Source organism: Cryptomeria japonica, chromosome 6, assembly GCF_030272615.1.
Source record: "Cryptomeria japonica chromosome 6, Sugi_1.0, whole genome shotgun sequence".
Classification (NCBI taxonomy): domain Eukaryota; kingdom Viridiplantae; phylum Streptophyta; class Pinopsida; order Cupressales; family Cupressaceae; genus Cryptomeria; species Cryptomeria japonica.
In genome coordinates, this window is record NC_081410.1 from 660,372,123 (window position 1) to 660,395,113 (window position 22,991).

Sequence of the window (22,991 nt, forward strand, 5' to 3'; positions counted from 1 at the left end):
AAGCCTTATACTCATTGCGAAATAGATGTAGAAGAGCTGAGCTATGGGACTGGAAAACTAAAAAGACTCTTTTTGGCCTTCTTGTGGTTCGAGTGGTTTTATATTGTTGTGAGGTATGGGGCAGCAACACTTTAGAAAGTAAATGGAGGCAGATATAGAGATTACAAAAACACTTAATCACAAATAGTCTCAAGATTAAATCATCTGTTCCATACGAGACTGTTCTAGCAGAAGTGGGGGCTTTCCCTATTGAGACAACAACTATGGCCCGGTTACTAAGCTATCTAAAAAGAGTAGAAAACATGGAAACGAATAAATGGAGTATTATCATATATGATTGCCCAAATAACAAAAAGGAAATAAAAAAGTACGTGCAAGGAAAATTTAGAGAAAACATGTGGACTAAAAAACTTGGGAGATAAAATAAATATTATATCAGACATTTCAATCTCACACATGACCATACACAAAATAATTACATAGGAATGGATATAAAATGGAAAGCAAAAATGTTAATTGCTCATATTAGAACTAGTTCACATCAACTTAGGTGTGAAACCAGAAGATGGATGATACCTAAAGAGGAGTGGGCAGATAGAAAATGTAGATACTGCACCCAAGGGGTTGTGGAGATAGAAAGAGACTATATCATGAAATGCCCAACTTAGAATGATATCTGAATCCACTATATTGACACGCTAAATGTAAACACCTTGAGTAGTTTATTTGAGGAAAAGAAGATAACTAGAGTCGCATATTTCTTGATCAAGTTACACAAGATGTAGGAAAAAAAGAAAAAAGAGTAACAAATTGATCTTTGATCTTTGCATACTCTTTTTTAGCTGAACTCATAGATCTCATAGACTATTTGACCTCGTAGATATTATTAAAAACATTGATTGATTCATTCATTTATCATGAATTTTGAAGACCCACCCTCAAACGCTAAAATATCAATGACAATAGAAACGTGGAACAATAGAATAGAAAATAGCAATGACAATAGGTACGTGGTAGAACAACAGAAGTTCGTATATTATCGGAATGAAGATTATTTGGTCGGATTGAAGAAGAGTATCATGGCCGAGTGCGGAGCCAAACTCAGATTCCAACTTCAATTCTCCGAAATTCGCAGACAGAAAACACCAGTTCCAAGACATCCAAAAGATGCAGAGCAATGCAAGCGGGGGCGTGCAGTGAAGGCATCATTTCAATCTCAGTCAAGCGAGACGAAAAAGAAGGAACAGGAGATTAGAGTGTGTGTAAACAAGGCCTGCTCTAAAAGTGGCTCTCGGGAAACCCAACAACTTCTCATGAGCCTTGCACCTCCACATGTCATAGTCAAGACCTGTAACTGTCTTGGTACTTTCGGCTTTCCTTTCCTCTCTGCTTTTTCATCTTGCAAATCCCTATTTTGTAAAAAATTTCCCACATTGTGCTGATGTGCTAAATCCTACGACATTATCTAGCTTTGAGTTGAAAGAATTGGTGCGCACTAAGGCATGGATCAATTATTTGGGTGTAAGACTTAGTGGTAGAACAATGCAATTTTTTTGGGGGAGGGAGGCTACAGTAGAGCGCCGGTTTTTGAATTGCTAGCTTTATAACGATGGTAAACCCAACTAGACATATGCAGTCATAGCCTATTACAGTAATCTTTGACAATGTTTGCTAGTTAGAGTTTAGAATAGTACGCAAGTTATATTACTTAGGTTGATTGCAGGGGAGATCTACGCCTTCCCAAGTGGTACTGGGATGAATAATCTTCGGCGTTATTCAAATTTCAGACAGTGATAATTGATGCTGTGTGATGGTTCAACTTTTTGCCTGTTTGATGTTTCATTTTTGTTAGTTTCTATCTCAGTCGTCAGTGTAGAATGAGGGCAAAGTAGAACACACGAGATATGAGTTTCTGATCACTGATTACAAGAGATTGGTGATTGAAGGAATCACACGAATATTAAACAGTTTACACAGTTATTATAAAATAAATATATCTAATAAATGGTTTATTTTTAAGGTCAGTGCTAATCAAGACAACATTTAGGTGTGAGACCCCCTTGTAGAGGTCCATAAGCGGATAGTTTTCATTTACCCTACATATTGTTCAAATTTAATCTGCTGGGTTTTGATTTCCTGACTAAGCTCAATCTTGCCAATTCTAGTCTAGATAATTTATTTTAGAGCAGGGCAAGCTGTAGGAGCAATCATCTTAAGAAGTAGATAAACTGTTGAAAGGTCCAAGAGATCAAATTGTTATATACAATCAAATTCTATATCATTTTTATCTCATGTTTATAATCTCCCCAACAAAGAAAATTCGAGAGGTTGCAGTATATCCTATCTGCAGCTTCAGTAAAATCACTGGCCCCATTTTGTCCAGTTAACAGTAGCATCAAGCCCCATTTTCGAAGTGTGGTGTGTGTTCTGGAGTTGCTGGTTTCCCTGTGGCTGAAGCAAGTTTTCGATTGTACCTCCCTGCCTAAGTGACTCGTCATTCTGGGTACTAGCTCAAACCTTCTTTATGCTATTGGCGATATATCTTGTAAGTTTGCAGCACCGTATTTTGAGTTTTAGATTTTATATTGCAAATCGAAATATTCTAGCTAGGCGTGGGTTTTGGTGAGTGCATTGGAATGTGTGCAGGGTGTTTGGTAGCTCTTCTTTGGTTTGTGCTTAGTTGCTGCTTGTTAGTGTTCGTTTGGGAGTGATTTGGGGTGAATTGAAGGAGAATTGAGTGAGATATGAGCAATTTAGTGAGTTTATGGGTTGCTGGTCATACATTTCCAGCCTGCTGTTTTTGGTATTGAGTTAGTTTGTTGATCATTATCTCATGTGTTCAGCGATATACTTCTACTCTCTCTTTTCCCTCTATTGTAAAGTTAAGTAGTAGTACTACTAATCGTTTTGGATTGTATTCTTCATATCCCATTGGAAAGTGGAAGAGGTTGGTTTGCCGCCTATATTTGATATTTTGTAATTCATTCTTCCCGCTGCACAAGTGGTTGAGTGATATTGGTTGTAATGATCCTTCCGTTGCATAAGCGGTCGAGTTGAGTTGTTTTGTAATTCAGTCCTCCCGCTGAAATATTGCGGTAGAGTGATTTGTATTTGAAGTATTGTTCTCTTGGCTAGTTTACCGCCAAGTTCCTTGCTTTCCTGCTGAATAAGCGGAAGGGGCTGGCTTGCCGCCCCTTAAGGTATTTCAGTAGTTCAACAGTTTATCTCTAAAGATCCCCTGCTACCGTATGCTCTCACCCTCCCAGTCTGGGCTCTCGGTGATCAGAAAGTGTAGGGTTCCTTCCAGTTGTTTGGATTTCATTATTCTAACCCTAACGGGTGGTTGGTGTGAATGTGATATTGCTATGAAAAAACCATAAAAATTAGTTGGAATATTACAGTATCCCTTTTATTCTATGTTACCCCGAGTTTCCGGGACACTTTTTTTTTCTCGGAACAGGGGATGGCAGGGGAGGGCTATATATATATATATATCTGAAACTTAATCATAGCAACATAATAACATTTATACTTCTGACTTCACTTTTTTTAGTTTTCACCAATATTTTTTTTATTTTGCAATTTTTCCTGAGTACCTGCGTGAACTCCTCCCGTCCCGTCCCACACCCAGCAGCCAAATTGTAATATCCCAGATATATATATATATATATTTTTAGACCAATAATAATCATCCACAAACAGATAACCCGTTAAGGTTAGAAAGCATAAATTGAAAACTTGCTGAAGAAAGCAACCCTTCCACTTTCTAATCACCAAGTGCCCAATGTGGGAAGGTGAGAGCATACGGTGAATAGGGGATCGTTAGATCTCAAATCTGTTGAAAGATGAAGTGAAATACAATACAGGGCGGCAAGCCAGCTCCTTTCGCTTATCCAACGGGAAAGCAAGAAACTTGGCAGTGAACCAGCCAAAAGAAACACACAAAGACGCAAATCACTCGACTGCGATATTTCAGCGGGACGACTGAAATTACAAACAAACTCAACTCAACTGCTTATGTAGTGGGAGGACCATTACAATCAATCATCACTCGACAACTTATGTAGCGGAAGGACTGAATTACAATTCAATTGAAATAGGCGGCAAGCCAGCCTCTTCCACTTTTCAGCGGGATGAGAGTTTACAAGCCAGAATTGGTTAGTAGTAGTACTACTTAACCTTACAATAATCAAGATAGTGAGAGAAGAAGAGTAATGCTGAACATCCAAATAATAAGCATGAAATTTATGCTAACATCAAAATCTGCAGGCTGTAAATGCAAAACCAGCAGCCTATGGATTCACTAAAACACTCATAACTCTCATTACTCACCCAATTCACCCCAAATCAGCTCTAAACCAATGCTACACCAGCCACAATGAAAACAAACCCAAAGGAAGCTATTAAAACACCCATATATATTTTGCATGCTTCCCAATGCACTCACTAAACCCATGCCTAACCTGGGAAGTTTGATTTTCATTATAAAATTCCACACTCAACATAAGGTGCTAAAAAGTTACAAGATGCATTGCCAGTGGCAGGAAAGATGGATGAGCCGATACCTAGAATGATGGAATCGCCTGGACAAGAGGTATGAGCAAAATATAGTTTCAGCAGCTCCGTGACCAGCAACCAGAAAACACTCCAATCTCACACAAAACACTCCACAATCTGCAACTCACTCACCAACAACACTGGGAACACATGGACACAGCTAGGTACTATCTTGCAAGTACGAAACTGAGACTTAGCTAGGAAGTCACACTTCGAAGCTCAGATTTTTTCAATCGCCAATTTGGCAGCATAACGATGCAAATTCATAAGATGATCAAAATGGGAGCCCAAGGCTCTTATTTATAACTTCTAACTCCCCAAAACCAAATGCAAATGCTCACAAATTCACCCAAATTCAACTTCTCCATTTGCATTCCCTTTACCACGTGGACCCAAGGAAGGCGCCCATACCATAAGTCAAAGAATTACGCCAAGAAGCACAAGACTACGATTTTGACTTAGCAAACATTTATGGTGAATAAAATAATATCTCCCATTATAAAATTGGCGTCCCATTCTAGACATAATAATTCGCCTAGCTCTTAGGAGACATTATGTGCAATTTCCAGAGTCATTAATCAGTAGTAAAAATAATCAAATCAATTAAATATTAAACCTTAGGATAAGGAAATAATATTTAATTATATCACTTATGACTCCAATACTGATTATTGCCAAAACCAGGATGAAGCTGAGAAAGGAAGACCATTAAATTGCTGCAGTGTCAGGACCCTGTCCACTGCCATAAATGGAAATATGCCATACTGCCACTTACTAAAAATAGTAAGTCATGAACTACTGCTCCGAAAAGCAGGATCTTCGCATCCAGTGACAGAGCATGGAGAGCTCAGTAGGACAGTATCGCCAAAACGGCCAACCCTTGACTTACTAAAAATAGTAAGTTCTCGCCTCATCAATGCTTGACCCTCATTCTTCATTCCACATAGCCCACAGGTCTCAGGAATAGGCTAATGGACCACCAAAAAGACATCAACGAGAAGGGGACATTACAGTCCGCCCTCCCCAAAATTGCTTATCCTCAAGCAATTGTAAGGCTGGATGCAGTAAAATCTCCTTATTTTCTCATGTAGCATCCTCTGCTAGTAAATTTTTCCATTTGATCAAGTATTCCTTGATCGCCCTTCTCCTCAAAGAACGTTCCCTGAAATCAAGGATAGCTTTAGGAACCAAAACTAGCTCTCCCTCCTCATCCAGCGGGGGTAACTTAGTTGAAGCAACAACGTTGTGTCCCAAAGCCTTCTTGAGGCATGACACATGAAATACATTATGAATCCTGCTGCTTGCCGGTAATTCCAGCTCATATGCCACTTCTCCAATTCTCTTGTTGACTCTGAAAGGCCCATAGAATCATGGCTTCAATTTTTTGAGAGTAGACTGTCTGTAGGGCTAGAGCCTCAAGTAAACCATATCGCCCACCTCAAAGGTGTGCTCAATTCGCTGCTGATCAACGTACAACTTCTGCAGATTCTGTGCATGCTGGAGATTGTCCCTCAGAATGCTCTGAATATCTTGACTTTGTTGCATCATATCCCTCGCTTGAGGGGTTCTGCTATCACCAAATACTAAGTCAGCGAAGCTAGGAGCTTCATAACGGTATAGTGCCATGAATGGTGACATCCGGATGGACATGTGGTAGGAGGAATTGTAGCAATACTCTCCTAGGTGAAGCCATCTCACCCATGCATTCTGTTGCTCCGAGACATAGTTTCTAAGATATCCTTCCAACCACTTATTCACTATCTCAATCTGCCCATCAGTTTGTGGGTGATAACCTGTGCTTGGAGTGAGCACAATACCACATAATCTGAAGATCTCTTGCCAAAAGGCACTTAGGAACTTGCTGTCCCTATCACTCACAATGTTCTTTGGTAACCCATGTAATCTGAACACATCTCGAAAGAACACTTCAGCAACCTGAGCTGCTGTAAAAGAGCTGGTGATGGTGAAAAAATGAGCAAACTTAGTTAGCCTGTCCACCACCACATAAATACTATCCTTCCCTTGAGCCCGTGGCAACTCAGTGATGAAGTCCATGGAAATACTTTCCCATTTTTGACTGGGAATAGGCAAGGGTTGTAACAAGCCGGTTGACAGAGTGTGCTCATCTTTGTTTCTCTGACATGTATGACACTCCTTGATGTACTTCAAAACATCATTTTTTAGTCTCTTCCAAGAAAATTTCTCTTGGATCTGCCTGTATGTTTTGAAATAAGCTTGGTGACTAGCGAGGGGGATGTCATGGAAAGTCTTCAAAATCTTCTTTTTAGCTTAGATTCAACCACTATGAAGATCCTTCCTTTGTACAGTATCAACCCCTCAACCAATTTGTACCTTTCATCATGAAAATTACCTTCTATAATGCTGGTTGCAAAATTATTTTTGGCATAATCAGCAAGCAACAACTCCCTCCAATTAGCAGTAAGCTCGCATAGTGAGCTCAAATGGGGCCTTCTGAATAAGGTATCAGCCACAACATTGTTTTTTCCCTTAACATAATCAATATCGAAATCGTAAGCTTGCAGCTTACTCACCCACTTTTGTTGTCTTTCATTCAAATCCTTCTAATGCATGAAATGTTTAAGACTATTATGATTAGTCTTAACAATGAACTTACTCCCCACCAGATACTGCCTGAACTTCGCAAGGGCATGCATTATGGCAAGCATTTCCTTGTCATAAATCAAATACAACCTTTCAGGTTCTCTCAACTTCCTTCTCTCGAAGACTATAGGATGCTTATCCTGCATGAGGACTGCACCAACACTTTCTCCAGATGCATCACATTGCAGCTCAAAAGGTTTGGTGAAATCAGGCAAAGCCAAAACAGGGTAGGAACTCATGATCCCCTTAAACCACTCAAACACTATCTGTGCCTTTTTAGACCATTCAAAAGCTCCTTTCTTCGTAAGATCTGTGAGGGGGGCAGCCAACTGAGAATATCCCTTCACAAACCTCTGATAAAAACCACACCGACCCAAAAATCCCTTCAAATGTGTTATGTTTTTAGGAGGAGGCCAATCAATGATGGCTCTAATCTTTTCAAGGTCCACCTTCACACCACCTGCACTGATAATGTGACCAAGGTATAGCAACTCTTCCATTCCAAACTCACATTTGGACTCCTTAGCAAACATGGATTCAGATTCTAGTATGCTTAGCACCTCATCTAAGTGCTGTAAATGCTCCTTCCAAGATTTGCTGAATATGAGTATGTCATCAAAAAATATCAAAACAAACTTCCTTAGCTGTTCTTGGAAGATTCTGTTCATACATGACTGAAATGTAGCGGGTGGATTAGCCAAGCCAAAGGGCATGACTAGGAACTCAAAATGCCCAAAGTGGCATCTGAAAGCGGTCTTCTCCACATCTGAACCTCTCATTCTAATCTGATGATACCTCGACTTGAGGTCAATCTTAGAGAAGAACACTGCACCATGTAACTCGTCAATGAGCTCATTAATTCTTGGGATAGGATACCGATTCTTGATAGTTTTCTGATTCAGGGCTTTGTAATCCACGCACATGTGCATGGTCCCACCCTTCTTTCTCACCAAAACAATAGCCGAAGCAAAGGGGCTTTTGCTAGGCCGTATGTAACCCATGTCAAGCAATTCCTGGATTGCTTTCTCAATCTCATCGTTCTTCTTCTTAGGATACCGGTAAGGAGTAGTCATAACTGGCTTAGCTCCCTCTTCAAGCTCAATGATGTGTTCGGCACCTCTCTCAGGGGGTCTGCCAGGAGGTGGGTTTTCAAACACTTTACTTCTCTTGGTTATCAAGGCTTGAATATCTTCAGGATAATTCCGATTTTCCTTTTGTGGTTTTGAGGGCATGACCATGACCTTACTTCTATCCGTGATCATTGCTTGAATGTCTGTGGAATAGCTGCCCTTGTCTACCAATGGATTTGAAGGCATTATAAAACACTCCGCTGCCCACTCCACCTGATTATGGCAGATCAGCCTTTCCATCCTTTTCAAAGATACAACTTTAAGTCCACCATGCGACATTCCTCTCAACACTACCTTCTTCCCTTTAGACATGAATTTCAGCTCCATGGTTTGCAAGTTCAGTGTGATCTCACCAAGAGATCTCAGCCATTGAATCCCAAGGACTGCATCATCAGTCCCACCAATGCTAACCACAAAGAAATCATCTCTGATTTCATGATTTCCCAACTTCAGAGACATGTTGGAAATCATCCGATTGCAGGATATAGTGGAGCCATCTACTACCATGACTTTGAAGCCCTCAACTTCCTCTGCCACTAGTCCCCTCTTAGCAACAATCCTCTCATCAATGAAGTTGTGTGTCGCTCCTGTGTCAATGAGAGCAATGACACGATGCTCTCCAATCACACCCCGAACTCTAAAGGACTCATTTTTGTGAATGCTCGAGAGTTGAGCAACTACTCCTCTATCTTTCGATCCAAGTTCAGACCCTTCAGGAGCCTCTTCATACTTGCTGTCCTCAACTTCAGTTTGCTGTTTTGAAATTTCAGAATCTGATCCAACCGCAAAATAGCACTCCATCTGATGCAAATTGCTCTTTCCATGACACTTATGTCTTGGGGCCCAAGGTTCCTTGCAAGAATAACAAAGATTCTTCCTCCAAAGCTCTTGATGGAGCTCATCATCCATTCGCGGAGGGAACTTCTTGGTTTGATTTGTGAACTTCTTCTTATCCTTTCTGAAGGGAAAAGGCTTGGACTGAATTTTATTCCTTGGGGCAGCCAACTCTATGTTTCGAGATTTCTTAATAGCTTCTGCCAAGGTGGGCGGATCAAATGCTTTAACCCAACCTTTCAAAGGTTCCTCAAGTCCTTCAGTGAAAAGGACAACTAACCACTTCTCAGAGATGCTACTTACCATAACTGACAAATTTTGGAATTCAGTTACGTAAGTGTCCAACGAACCTTGCTGTTTGAGTTGTGCAAGTTCTCTAAATTTCACCTTTGGATCCTTGGTGTCGAATCTCTCAATCAGCTTTTTGGTGAAATCAGCATAGGTGGTGATCAAGTTATGACCAAGGGTGACCAACCCATGGTACCACCATTCGTGGGCCACTCCATCCAAGTGCAAGGTAGCAAACTTGATGGCATCTTCTTCCGGCATAGGCCTCAAGGACAAGTAATTGTCCAACTTTTGCACCCATGCTCTAGCTATGCTCTTAGTGCTTCCATCAAAGTGTGCTAAGGTCACTCTTCCAAGAGCTTGCTGATAATCTCTTGGGGCAACAAACTTAGTCATTCCTCCTTCCTCTCTTCATTTTCTGATTCATAAACTGATCCAGAGTGAGGATATCTCGGATCTCACCAGGGAGAGAAGCATATTCCATGTAGCTGTTTCTTATTTCATCAGCTGTAGGTATCTCCGTTTCAGCTTGCTGTACTTCGCTTGGTAGAAATACAGGTTGTAGAGGTCTTGGGGTTGAACCTCCATTGTTGCTCCCGTTGTTACTCCCATTTCCATTGCCTACAGGAGCATTAGAAGTGCTGGCTTCCGGTCCATTGTTGGATTGGTTAGGGGTCTGTTGTGACGTTTTCACACATCGCCCCATTGCAAATGGGGACCCATGTTTTTTTCTAGGTCTTTTAGGGTTTTGTCAGTTAGCCTTTGCATTTTGAGTGTCGCCCAGATGATCACATGGATAAGCAAGTCCGGCTTGAGTGATGTCCTGATCTTGAAATTTGGCTAAGTCTGAAAGTCCTGATCCTGGAATTTGGCTAAGTCTGGAATGTCCTGATCCTGAATTTGACTAAGTCTGGAAACTAAAAAACCTCAAAAAACTAGATTTTGCAATATAACTCCTGGAGGTCTGAAACCACTCTCAAACATCCTGAAAGTATATATGGAATATAACTTAAAGTATAAGAAAGAAGAAACATAGAAGGAAATGTTATATTCCATTAAAATTGTCCTGATAGAGAGTTCGAAAAGTCAAATTTCGCTCCTGACCTTCACTGAGGGTCCAGAGCGAAAAGCGCTCATGTCCCTCTCCAAGGGTCCAAGGCGAATCGCTCATGTCCCTCTCCAAGGGACCAGAGCGATTTTCCCTCAAGACAAGTTTTTGGCAAAAGGAAGGCAAGTTTCGCGCTTGAGGTGGGTGAAGGAAGACACAATCGATCCGTTGAAGATAATTTTTGAAGATAGCAAAACACAAGTGAGCTTATAAATGCAAAAGCGCTCCTGTCCCTCTCCCAGGGACCAGGGCGAAAAACACATTAGCTAACCTTCTTCTCTAGTTTCGGACGAATCCAAGTCAAGACACAAGGTCGAAATGATATTTAAAAGGTTTCACGGAGGAATGAAGGACAAAGACCAAGGACAAAAGATGAAATCGCTCCTGTCCCTCACCAAGGGACCAGGGCGAAAATGCTTTAAAGTGCACTCATTTCAAAGATCGAATAAATTGAACTCGAAATTCTAAATAAAAATGCCATCTTGGACGTCAAAAATGAGGTCTTGGACGTAAAAAACAAGAAGTGTGAGGTCTAGAATGAAATCGCTCCTGTCCCTCACCAAGGGACCAGAGCGATCTTGTTAATAACCATTATTTCCATGCTTGGGCGCCAATATTTTTCAAATTGCATTAAATGCCAATTTCGCTAAAACTCCAAGATGTTTTAAAAGGAATTAAATTGACATTTAATAAAGGCGCATGGTATTTAATAATTAATTTAAGCCTTTAAAAAATCGAATTTTTTAATTATAAAGGCATTTAAAATTAATTATTATTAAATTAAAAATAAAATTGGAACGCTTGGGGTATTATTTAATGTTTTTATCAAGTCGGCCTCTTCTTTTATTAATTTTTATTTATCTTTTGGCCTATTTTTCCAAGTCGGCCCATGGAAATAAAATGGTGAGCGCTCTATATATTTGAGGCATGTTTTTCATTATTCAAATCATTCACTCATCATTTCAAGAGCAATTTGAAGGAGCGAATTTCTACCAGGAGTGGAGACTAAGAAGGGCGAAATTCATATTGAAGGCTATGGGAGAGGCGAATTTCTTGCTACATTTGAAGGCAAATTTCCAGATCTTGAAGAAGCTAGCTAATGGAGGCGCAATTTTATCCAAGGGAGAGCTTTGATCTACACTTTGCCTAGCCAAAATTCATCTATTTTTTAGAGTTAATTCTCAAGAAGAGGTATGGCAAAATCATCTTGACACCCTTATTCAAGGTTTGATTTTTTAAAGCATTTTTTGGAAAAATCTAAGTATTGCGTAGTTAATTAGGAAATGATAATTCAAAGATTTATCATGAGGTTTCCTAAATTAAAATCTTGAGTCTTCCTTTTAAAGTTTAATTTTTAGATTTCAAGATATATTACTAATTTTGAAATGTTGTGTAGGTATCAAGATGGCGACTCCCAAGCTCGAAAGATCTACAAGTCGGAAGACTCTCCTCAAGGAAAATCAAGCCAGATCAAGGACGATCAAGCAAGGACAAGGACAACCTTCTTCAATCCAGCCTAGCATCAACAAGGACGACCTTCTTCAATCCAGCCTAGCATCGACAAGGACGGCCTTCTTCGATCTAGCATCATCAAGATAAGGGCGACCTCTTCCAATCCAGTATTCCAAGGCGAGGTACATCAATCATCCTGCACATCAAGGACACAAGAAGTCAGAGCAAGGGTTCGTTGAAGAAGCAGATAGTTCCAGATGAATTAATTAAAGCTAGCTTCTCAACAACATCAAGTTGAATATTTACCAAGTTACAAGTGTTAGACGAGGTGGCATCCTAGTCATCACTTCTCCAATCAGTGAGGTCCACCTCAGCATGTCCAGATTCAATGTACCTAACTCATGGAAGGTGGCACAAACTCCGATGTACCTACCCCGGCTATCCATTGGTCGATTTTTCCAGAGAGGACATGTGTCCAAGCAATACAATTATTTCATTGGTCGAGCATTAAATGTTATGTAATGGTTGTAACAAACCCTAATTAGGGTTTTCATTGTAAAATCTTGGCCATTGATCTCGAATTGATCTAAGCCATCGAATTGTATTGAGGGCACTATATAAACCCCGACTCTCCATTTTGTAAAGGTAAGAGTTAGAGAGTTGGAAATAGTTGGAAGCAATTAGTAGATAGAGAGTAGTTAGAAGTTGATAGAATAGCAATTAGAGTAGAGTAGAGAGAGAAGGCAAAGATTGTTGCCCAGATGTTGTTGTAAGAAACTTGTAACTTCATTGAAGAAATGGTGAAATTTATGGGTCGATTCGACAATTTGCATGGTCTTTATACTTCTCATATTTGATTTCATGTTATTAGATGAGTGGAAGAGTGCTTGATTGATGGTGAAATTCGTATATCCATACTACTAGCAGTTTGTTGATTGCAGACTTGCCTTGCGTAGTCAACTAGAATCGTTCAGCTTAAGCCTAACTTCAATTGTCGCTTCTTCATCGATATGCATCAACCTGATGGTGTCTATGCTTGCAGTGATGATTTGAACATCATAAAGCTTTCCTTCGAAGATCGCACTAGCCTTGTGGAGATGGTCCTGCGATGTCAAAACAAGACTTAGTTAGAATTCCATCAAAGATCATTCATTGCTCTTACATTCTTAGTATTAAGATTAGATTCTTTCCTCGCCCTCGTCTTTTTTTTCTTTTTTTCAAATCAAAGCTAGTGAGAGCCTGTGTTCCAGCAATATTCAAAGCAAATCAGAAGTTCAGGCATCAAATGTAAGTCCCCTTGTGATTCCAGCAAATCACATCGTACCACAGAGAGCTTATCCACACGTAGAGACCCTACATACAAGAACCTTGGAGTCATCCTGATTGATCCTTTTTTGCGATATCTTCAGCAATCAGAGGCTTTATTCAAGAGAGGATAAGGTACCCTTGGGTATTTTATTCTGTGTTTGATTGTGTACAAAATACACGTCAACAGGGTCCCAACAACGTTCTGGTTAAGTTTGGCCAGCGGTAGAGACATCATGTCCATCATGGCATTGAATTGTCTCTCAGCCTTCTTATCAAGTGCCTCATTCTGTTCTATAGCCTTGTCTGCCATTGAATCCACGGAGTCTGAAGAATATAAATCCTTCCTTCTGTTCCTCAATACTTCTGAAAATGTGTACTCTCCCGGCACTATCGGAATCTGAAACTGCTATCTTTTCTGTTCTTGGTTGTAGTTTCTGACGTCTCTGTCACTCATGGAGACTTCTGAACCCACTGAAACTCACAGGCTGACAGGAAAACCAACTTTGATACCACTGTAATATCCCAGATATTTTTTTGTTTTGTTTTTAGACCAATAATAATCATCCACAAACAGATAACCCGTTAAGGTTAGAAAGCATAAACTGAAAACTTGCTGAAGAAAGCAACCCTTCCACTTTTTGACCACCAAGTGCCCAATGTGGGAAGGTGAGAGCATACGGTGAATAGGGGATCATTAGATCTCAAATCTATTGAAAGATGAAGTGAAATACAATACTGGGTGGCAAGCCAGCCCCTTCCGCTTATCCAGCGGGAAAGCAAGAAACTTGGCGGTGAACCAGCCAAGAGAAACACACAGACACAAATCACTCGACCGCGATATTTCAGCGGGATGATTGAAATTATAAACAAACTCAACTCAACCGCTTATGCAACGGGAGGACCATTACAATCAATCATCATCGACCGCTTATGCAGTGGGAGGACTGAATTACAATTCAATTGAAATAGGCGGCAAGCCAGCCTCTTCCATTTTTCGGCAGGATGAGAGTAATCTTGCAAGTACGAAACTGAGACTTAGCTAGGAAGCCACACTTCGAAGCTTAGATTTTTTCAATCGCCAATTGGGCAGCATAACGATGCAAATTCATAAGATGATCAAAATGGGAGCCCAAGGCTCTTATTTATAACTTCCAACTCCCCAAAACCAAATGCAAATGCTCACAAATTCGCTCAAATTCAACTTCTCCATTTGCATGCCCTTTACCATGTGGACCCAAGGAAGGCGCCCATACCATAAGTCAAAGAATTACGCCAAGAAGCACAAGACCATGATTTTGACTTAGCAAACATTTGTGGTGAATAAAATAATATCTCTCATTATAAAATTGGTGTCGCATTCTAGACATAATAATTTGCCTAGCACTTAGGAGATATTATGCTCAATTTCCATAGTCATTAATCAGTAGTAAAATTAATCAAATTAATTAAATATTAAACCTTAGGATAAGGAAATAATGTTTAATTATATCACTGATGACTCTAGTACTGATTATTGCCAAAGCCAGGATGAAGCTAAGCAAGGAAGACCACTGAACTGCTGCAGGATCAGCACCCTGTCCACTGCCAAAAATAGAAATATGCCATACTACCACTTACTAAATAAAGTAAGTCATGAACTACTGCTCCGAAAAGTAGGATCTTCGCACCCAGTGACAAAGCATGGAGAGCTCAGTAGGACAGTATCGCCAAAACAGCCAACCCTTGACTTACTAAAAATAGTAAGTTCTCGCCTCATCAATGCTTGACCCTCATTCTTTATTCCACATAGCCTACAGGTCTCAGGAATAGGCTAATGGACCACCGGAAAGACATCAACGAGAAGGGGACATTACACAAATACCAATGTTTTTTGTTTGTTTGTTTGAGTTTTTAACTTTCTATATGATATTGATATAATCTATATGATATTGATATAGAAACTATGATATCGATATAATACTATAACAATATCAAAGTATATTGATGTTTAATAATCTGTGCAAAAAAATATAAAAAATTAATCGCTTGTAATTTGTAAATTATTATAATATTTATTATTTGTTATTAATTATTAAATTAATAAATTAATTACTATTAATAAATAATAAATATTATAATAATTTACAAGCAATTTAATCTTTAAAAACAAAAAAAAATTTACTCGCTGCAATCAGGGATCTGGATTTTCTAAAAACAATTAATGGCTTACAAAACTGAAAAATAATATATTTAAAAAAAAAAGGTTTTCTAAGTGTCCTTACCGCCAGAAACGGCTAACTGTCCCCGGAAAAATAGTTGACCGTTTCCAAAAATTTTTGGGGATCAAGGACTGCTTGGAAACACTTCCGGCCACCCCCAAGTCCCTGAAACGGTTTCCGTTTCCGCAACGGGTGCCTCAAGGCTGGAAACGCGTTTTTGGGTTACACTGCTTTTATTGGGATTTTGACTCGTGTGTAGTATTAAATTCACAAGCCATCCCATGATGACCTATTTTCCATGAATAGCCATTTCTTTTATGGCGTTTTGATTCATGTGTAGGGGACGTACAAAGTACACAGCACCTCTAGTGATGTTAGTGCTAGGAGGTGGTGGATGCTAAGCTTGTGAACATGGACACTGTCACCTGAAATAACTCTATGTAGTTAAGAATCCCACTAAAATACAAACTATAAAATATTTTCATATTGTTTGGCATGGTCTCACAATGCATCATATACATTTCAATTAAGCAGTAATTAATATTGCTAAGTGCTCAAATTCACTGATAAACCTTGTTAACACTGATTCTTCAAACAGGTCGTTGTGGTCTTGGACCAAATTTAGTGTTGCTTCCAGCGGAGATTTTTGTCAGCCATTGCACAACAGCTGCACATGCTGCCCGTTTGCTAGCTGCTCAGTGTGGGGCTTCAGATCCTGAAAACAATTTGATTGCACTTTCACTCAAGGAGCAGGGCAACAAAGCATTTGAATGTGGGAATGCAGTTCAAGCCGAGCTCTTGTATTCACAGGTTTAGTCAATTACCATTTTGTCACCTTCAAGCTTAGCAATTTCTTTTTAGGAGGAAGGTTAGGATTTATCTGTTGCTTCTGAGGATTTGTGAAAGGAAATGAGTACAACAAGAAATAGCAAACTGTAGTGACGAACATGTCAGTAAGTAACATTGAAGAACATGGGCCTCTTGTTACTAAGTATATTCTGATACTTGAAACTATTTTTATTCAAAAATTGAAGAGCAATATGGCTGAAACTCAAAAATTTAAGAGCACTATGACTGAAACTTACAAATAAACATTTTCAGTCACCAGGTAATCTTTCAGATTTTGGTGATAAATCATTTCCCAAACTATTTGAACTTAACTGATTGAAAATTAGTGATAGCTTATTCTTTATTTATCTGATATAGCAATGTTGTGTTCCTTAAGTATGCAAAACCTTACCATCGATAGAGAAAGCAAGTTGCACTTAACGTTTGTGATTTAGATGCACATCTATAGACAACATTTCTTTTATGCATATCTGCTCTCGCATTAGTTGCTCTATGCCATATGTATTCAGGTACAAAGAAGGGGTCTCTAACACAATCCTTGAAGCTTTCATCATGTCATAATTCCATTTTGGGTTTCTCTTATTGGTGGTTGTAGTTTACTTCATTTTCAGAGCTTGATTCTTCTTCTTTGCATTACAGTTTGCATATTTCTTCTACTATTTTTTGTATATGATCACTAAGTACTAAAGAAAAGTACACAACTCAAATTGATACATAAAAAGCAGATATTATCTGTGTGAAGGAAATACCCCTCCATGAAGCATGGAATTGTTGAAGAGTGGGAGACCAGGACAGGAGATCAGTGCTGTCACCTGTTTGTCAATGGATACCTAGCTTTATATACCATCCTTAGGCTTTTTCTAGAAGCAGCTGTCAATTTTCCTACCTTTCAACATACTTAATGACATTTCAATGGTTACCCCATTCTTCTAGGCCCTCAGACATGAATTCTTCACCACAATCAGTAAGAACCATGGTATATTTTACATACTGATTTTCAACAAGCTTACCAAATTTTTGAAGATGCACAAGATCATTGGCTTTATTGAAGAAAATGAAACAAATATTTTCTTTAAAAACTATTACGTGGGAAAGTATTTTAAGCCACCTAGAAAAACTGTTTCAAATTGTAGCATACAAGTGACTCTAGAATCTAAACAAGCTCTTAACACTCAACTACAATTTACTTATTTATCAAAATTTCCTATAAGATATTTGTCAATAGTGAAATCATAGAATCCCTTTTTCATTCTTTACTGGAGGCAAGGCATGCAAAATTTTGTTTATCAATAAAATAAAAACTAACATAGCCATATCTTTCATTCTCAAGAATATCTTCAATTTTCTAGCAATCACCAAAACATCTTAGTTTCATATTGAGGCTAAAATCTATCTTGGACACTCTCTTTTAGGACTTTAACAACAACGTTTTAGTTTGTTAGAAATATCCTTAATTAAGCACTTCTGTTTTCAAATTCAGCTTTCAGAGTCTGTTCAAGAATCTCTCTCCCCAGTCTACGAATGTAAAACATTCCCACATGCTTTGAGTTCTTTTCCTGGACATTTTCAAAGGAATGAGACATAGTTTCTTTTTCTTATTTATTCATTCTTGCAGTTAGTTTATCCAAACTGGAAATCACACCTTTATACCAGTCATTTGCTTCATAGCATAAGTACTGAATACCTTTTGGTGTGCTATTTTGAGATTGAGAGGTAACAAAGTAATTCTCCTTTTTCGTTCCATCATTTGAGTCATTCTCAAGATATTTCACCTTATCCCTGCAATGTTCATTCTTATTTGTTTCAAAATTTCTTTGTAAACAGTTCCTGTTTTTCATAAGGTATCCTAGCTTTCCTGCAGTAGAATCAACTTTTGGTTCTTTAAAAGCCTCTTTTTGCATTTTGAAGGAAATGAACTTCCGCCCATTTGTTCATTCACTGGTTTCTTGCCTTTATGCTATGCCTGCAGGTCATATTTCCTTCATATCAAGTTTTTATTTGCTTCACCTGCTGTCTCTTTTTCTATCTCAATAACTACTACCTAGAGAAGAACAACTTATCACTGGATAACAATCTACAAGTTTCTGAAAGGACAGATGCAGCATCATGTTCAATGTTGTCAAACAAGAAGTAACGCAGAATAAATTTACAGTTACCAATGATTATAGTTTTAGCCTTTGCCTTTTGTTTCTTGAATTGCACTATTTTTCATAGCGAGAATCAATTTGCTTACTATTCATTGCTAAATTTAACAATGGACCAGGTTTCTGTTAACATGATTGGCTTTAAGAAGCTCCTTTATATTATAGTCTGGGTGTTTAAGTAAAATGACAATTGGCTAGATCAGTAAATGAAACTAATAGGATTCTACCTACATTTTACAGTTTTTAAATTAAGCTACTAATTCAAATAAAATGTAGGTCATATGATGCTAGATTAAAAATTAGAGATGTAACTTAATGTTCCTTTGGATTCCAGGCAATTGACTTGAAGCCATCAGGTGGTCAGCATTTCCTATATGCAAACAGGTATTGTTTTTATGGTTCATCTAGAGGGAGTATGACTATGACCTAATTGTATTATCTAATATTTTTTGTATGCTTCCTTTTTCAGGTCAGCTGCAAGATTAGCTATTGGTGATAATGTTGGTTCTCTTTCAGATGCCAAGGAAGCTTCGAGAATAGCATCGAATTGGCATGTGGTAAGTGTCTAATTGATGTTGTTTCCATATGATGATTTATTTGCATGTATTTGTTCTATGCATTGTAGACGAGTGTTACAATAAGAAGAATGCCAGTGACCTTACTTGTTAGTTATAGTAGAACGAAAAAATAATAGAATTGTTAGTTCAAACATCTAGGCTTGATAATCATAAAATAACTATTGTTAGTCGATTAAGATGCACAGGATTCTTTCTAATAGTTACTTTTTCGTACTTGTAGTTGATCTGTAATTTTTCAAGTTCTATGTGCATTCTGTGAATTAACATTTATTATGCTTTCCTAATTGAATTTTGTTTCAATCAATTGAGATAGGATGCAGATTGTGCTAGCATTAGTGTTCTTGAAATCACTGGAAGAAACAAGTACTATAATTGCATAAACAAAATGGAAACAATCTGATGAAGGGTACTCCCTTTAGAAACCCAACAGACAACAACAACAGAGAAATAAACAGAAAATGCAAGAAAGAGACTTGATTTCTATTATCCCAATGAAATGAGAACTACAACATTCAGAAAATTACATGCTACAACCACATGGGCCTAAACCATTACAGAAAAAAATCAACTCTCCAAGAAAACCCTACAATCTAGAGCCATGATGATTCACCTCTTTATTTAGCATCAATAATCACCTTAGAATTTTCTAGAAAGTGTAACTTTTCTTCTTTTTGGAGCCCAACAGTCCAACAGGTCATTTTCCTGCTTAGGTGGATTTTTCACTGAAACTTGAGTTTTGGTGGCACAACTTCCGGGAGCCATAACTTTTGACTCAGGCTTCTGATTTTCTATTATAACATATCATTAGAAAGCTCGCATAGAGATTTATACCACCAAATATATCAGATTTATTTTTCCAATTTTCAAACTTTTCTAGGGCTTCTAAGATTCTCAATTTTGAGTTTGAAACTTCATTGGACAAAATTTATTGGGACAACAACTTTAATATCTTCGAAATGGTGTAGGATATTGAGATGATTCTTTCACCAATCATTTTATTTTTCAATTCCTCTCCTTCGGGTCAACTTTCATGTCCATACGAACTTGAATAGGCCGACTTACTAAAAATAGAGATGAATATATTTGGTTGTTTCAAGCTTCTGACTGTCCTGGACCTCGTAGGCGTCATCATGGGCTCCAAAAGAACTAAAGGAAAACACTATTTTTGGGTGATGAAAGATTGCCCTTACACCACTGGATGCTCCTGCATGGCTGCATCACAATCATGAGAACAGTAGAGTATAGAAACCACAATAAATATGACAGAAAGATTGTAACTTGGAAAGCTTAGTGTGGGGAAAATTAGCTGGAAGTAATGATTACTCAGCTTCCTTTCCTTTGTTTGGACTAAACAGTGACAGATTTCAGATAGAGCATGTTACAACAATCTCCAGATTTTTATGCTCATTCAAACTGCTCTTTGCACCACAAGTCTTCAACAAACTGAACTTTGTAACATCTTTTTGAATTAATTCATCTATTTGTGACTTTTAATTGCGTTTATGCCTTACTCATAAAAATTATGGAGGTGTTTTTCATGCACTAAAGGACTCCCAAGTCATGGAACTGCAATTTGTACCATTTTCTGGTGTTACTCTCTCTTCTTTTTCAAATCAAGCAAAACCACTGCAGTTGTCACTTGTCAATACGAAACCATCATATTACTAAAGAAATCATCACGATACTTACAGAATCACCATGACACCTTTGCAAGTGCCCTTAAATTAGTAAAATTGCAACCCTATTTTATTTGGTTGTTTTTTAATTGTGAAATATGCTCTCTGAGTCAGCTTTATATCTCATGGAATTCTGATTGTTTGAGGCAGTGAAATTTCTTATGAATCCTTATGCATCTCTAGTTAATCCATTATTTAAAAGCATCTCTATAATTTTGACTGACAGAATAGACCAAGACATGTGTTTACCAACTAACAAGGGGGCATGAGATAGTCCCTGTTATTGGTTATTAGAATAGAGGTGATTTTTCTGTAATAACACTTCTCAAACCCCATAAACCGAGAATTAAAATCCCTTTTATGTTCATCAGGGTTTTGCACTCAATTTACGTGCACTTCAACAATTGACCTTCTGATATGAGTAGATTGTGTTGGTTGTCTATCGATACAAACAAATGCAACATTGAGTTGAGTTGACCTATAATGGAAATCATTGCAACGTTCTGTTTATTTGAATTATAATACCAATCAATGCAACATTTGTCACGTTTTCTTCTTATTGAGAATCTGGCCCATAAAAATTGATTCTTTGATAAAGTGACGTTTGGAAAATACCTTTTTTGGAGGCAAAATAATTCCTATTTTGTTTATGACAATTCCTTATCATATCTAGCCTTCGTATTTGGAAGCAGAGAACTTCAGATTGTTGATTGTTTTTTGTTAGCCATTAGTCATACACTCGTAGGACCATGTAAGCAATCCACCCTGCTTCTGAGATTTGAAACATGTTGAATCACACATAAACAGTCACCTTTGTAGGAAGTATCTCTCTGATGTCATCACATAGGCTTTTTCCTAGCATAGAAGAGATATTGCTTCTAGGGATTATATCAATGTTCCTTGTTTGTATACAAGCTGTGGCCATCAGATCAAGACCATACTAGAAGTAACGTATTTTACCGCTTCCTTGGTAGTTATTATATGTTGTTCCTGTGCTTCTGATGTTTTTCTGTATGTCTTTACAGGCTCACACACGTCAGGGTGATGCATACTATGCCTTAGGAGAATATGAAGCTGCAGAACATGCATATTCATGCGCTTTAGCCATTGAACCATCAATTCATAACTCGAAACCATTCAAGGTAATACCATATCAATCTGTGAAAAGAACAAGTATATTTGATTACTAAGATTATACTCTGATGTAATTCATCTGATTGAAACAAATATAAGAAAATATCATGAGCAAGGAATTTTATTATTAATGGGATTGCCAGTTTAAGTTGATTATTAGTGGGAATTTTATTATTTTCCAAGACGTTTATTTCTAAGGAACTGATGCTATAAGTAATCCAGAAACTTCCAGATTATGGAATTCTATTGATAAAGTGCTCCCTCTTTTACAGGCCCAAATTAAAAAACTTCAAGAAAAACTAGCTCTTTCAAAGGCTTTGTCTTGAGTAGGCTGGTTTATATATTTCCATATGCGAAATTATGCCCTTTGAAGAGGTGAGAAACTCCTGATAAAGGTTGCTTGTTAGTGCTTTTTCGGTGATCCATATACAAAGATTGTTTATGCAACTGAAATAGATGAAGATGTTTCATGTATCTATTCCAAGGTCTAGAAGTTCTTAGTCGTTGACAATTACATAAGAAATTATGTCAATGTACTTGATGGAATTTCTATTTTTATGATTTTAGATAACAATGATTTTTATGGCATTCCCGGGTCTGATATTTTCTCTACTGTTGAACTTAAAATCAGGAGGATGATATGACTTGAGTACTATTATGTCACGGACTTCAAGTGAAATGGGGATGATTGTAAATAATAAGCAAGTGCTTCTATAAATCGTAAATACTTCACTGGCATAACCTGTTGGCTGTTAGTAATTTTATTTATGCTCTCAGACTTGTTTGAGATCTTACTTCAAAGCAAGGTGTTATAATTGGACTGGCCTTTTCTTAATTTAGTTCCCCTACAACCCTAACTAATCTTCATCTTTTAAACTTATGTTTCTGCTTTCTTTCCAGCCTTTACCTCTTAGCAAGACATCATCACCAAAATGTTATTGTTGTTTACCCTGTCATGTGTAATGTGCCATTAATTGTTTTTTCCTTAATCTGGATTTCTGTGAGTAAATTTCACAAAATCATATGCAAGATCCCAAATTGCACGAGTTGGATACGGACGAGGATTGTACATAGTAATATACCATTTTTTGTTATGTATTTTAGCTTACACAA

The 22,991-nt window shown here is 38.0% G+C and overlaps 1 protein-coding gene across 1 annotated transcript; it reads left to right on the plus strand.

Annotated features, from left to right (window-relative positions):
• Positions 1–971: 971 nt before the first annotated feature.
• On the plus strand, positions 972–22,991 carry LOC131054818 (small glutamine-rich tetratricopeptide repeat-containing protein 2). Its single transcript, XM_057989427.2, has 7 exons — positions 972–1,362; positions 16,096–16,307; positions 18,825–18,874; positions 18,960–19,047; positions 21,770–21,886; positions 22,151–22,253; positions 22,510–22,991. Exons 1-6 carry the CDS (start codon positions 1,080–1,082, stop codon positions 22,202–22,204), a joined length of 804 nt encoding a protein of 267 aa, XP_057845410.1. The 5' UTR covers positions 972–1,079; the 3' UTR covers positions 22,205–22,253; positions 22,510–22,991.

Bases quoted from the DNA above. Each gene is read 5' to 3' on its own strand.
- LOC131054818 (XM_057989427.2), top strand. From the start codon at position 1,080: ATGGCCGAGTGCGGAGCCAAACTCAGATTCCAACTTCAATTCTCCGAA. The intron at 16,308-18,824 runs GTTTAGTCAATT...TTTGGATTCCAG, and splicing joins CCGAGCTCTTGTATTCACAG to GCAATTGACTTGAAGCCATC. The intron at 19,048-21,769 runs GTAAGTGTCTAA...ATGTCTTTACAG, and splicing joins TAGCATCGAATTGGCATGTG to GCTCACACACGTCAGGGTGA.